Source organism: Schistocerca americana, chromosome 10, assembly GCF_021461395.2.
Source record: "Schistocerca americana isolate TAMUIC-IGC-003095 chromosome 10, iqSchAmer2.1, whole genome shotgun sequence".
NCBI classification, from domain to species: Eukaryota; Metazoa; Arthropoda; class Insecta; order Orthoptera; family Acrididae; genus Schistocerca; species Schistocerca americana.
Window position 1 is genome coordinate 151,955,780 of NC_060128.1, and position 1,308 is coordinate 151,957,087.

The window sequence follows — 1,308 nt, forward strand, 5'->3', positions numbered from 1 at the left end:
TAGTGGCTGAGTCATGAAAGGTTACAAAAAAAAATCATCAAAGTATGAATATTAGCTGTCAGTCTTATAACTTAGGTGAAATCTGCTTTTGTTAATTCAGTAAGAGGCCATACACAGTGAGAAACTGTTGATTTCATGTGGATTGACTGCAAATTCAGAGTATCTCTAAGCAGACAGCATCACATGCTGTAGATAGAGGTCCTCAAATGCCAAGTGAGGTAGAATTCAAGAGTTCAGTGGAGTTCAATAGTTCGGCAGAGTTCAAGAGTTCGGCAGAGTTCAAAAGTTCGGCAGAGTTCAAGAGTTCGACAGAGTTCAATAGTTCGGCAGAGTTCAATAGTTCGGCAGAGTTCAAGAGTTCGGCAGAGTTCAAGAGTTCGGCAGAGTTCAAGAGTTCGGCAGAGTTCAATAGTTCGGCAGAGTTCAATAGTTCGGCAGAGTTCAAGAGTTCGGCAGAGTTCAAGAGTTCGGCAGAGTTCAAGAGTTCGGCAGAGTTCAATAGTTCGGCAGAGTTCAAGAGTTCGGCAGAGTTCAAGAGTTCGGCAGAGTTCAAGAGTTCGGCAGAGTTCAAGAGTTCGGCAGAGTTCAAGAGTTCGGCAGAGTTCAAGAGTTCGGCAGAGTTCAAGAGTTCGGCAGAGTTCAAGAGTTCGGCAGAGTTCAAGAGTTCGGCAGAGTTCAAGAGTTCGGCAGAGTTCAAGAGTTCGGCAGAGTTCAAGAGTTCGGCAGAGTTCAAGAGTTCGGCAGAGTTCAAGAGTTCGGCAGAGTTCAAGAGTTCGGCAGAGTTCAAGAGTTCGGCAGAGTTCAAGAGTTCGGCAGAGTTCAAGAGTTCGGCAGAGTTCAAGAGTTCGGCAGAGTTCAAGAGTTCGGCAGAGTTCAAGAGTTCGGCAGAGTTCAAGAGTTCGGCAGAGTTCAAGAGTTCGGCAGAGTTCAAGAGTTCGGCAGAGTTCAAGAGCTCGGCAGAGTTCAAGAGCTCGGCAGAGTTCAAGAGTTCGGCGGAGTTCAAGAGTTCCAGCATCAGCCAAAAGGAGCTTTGGACGGATGAGCTTACAGCAAATAGTATTTAAGTGAGCAGTCAGAATCAATTAACTTTATGCGCGAAGAAGGACTTGCAAAGCTTGCCTGTACATACTTCTGGACTATGACAGTATGGTGGTGCCATTTTTCAACAGGATACTGCTCAGTGACACTCGGCACATATCCCTATGAACTGTTTTCGTGATACCTGGAAAGTTATTCACTGACTGTGTATTCTCTATATTTGGTATACCATCCAATAGTGACATACGAAAATTTATGGCACATCAGATC

The 1,308-nt window shown here is 45.1% G+C and overlaps 1 protein-coding gene across 1 annotated transcript; it reads left to right on the plus strand.

Annotated features, from left to right (window-relative positions):
* Window positions 1–206: 206 nt before the first annotated feature.
* LOC124552316 lies at window positions 207–1,064 on the plus strand. Its single transcript, XM_047126589.1, has one exon. It carries the CDS (start codon window positions 207–209, stop codon window positions 1,062–1,064), a length of 858 nt encoding a protein of 285 aa, XP_046982545.1.
* The last annotated feature ends 244 nt before the right edge of the window (window positions 1,065–1,308 follow it).

Bases quoted from the DNA above. Each gene is read 5' to 3' on its own strand.
- LOC124552316 (XM_047126589.1), top strand. From the start codon at position 207: ATGCCAAGTGAGGTAGAATTCAAGAGTTCAGTGGAGTTCAATAGTTCG.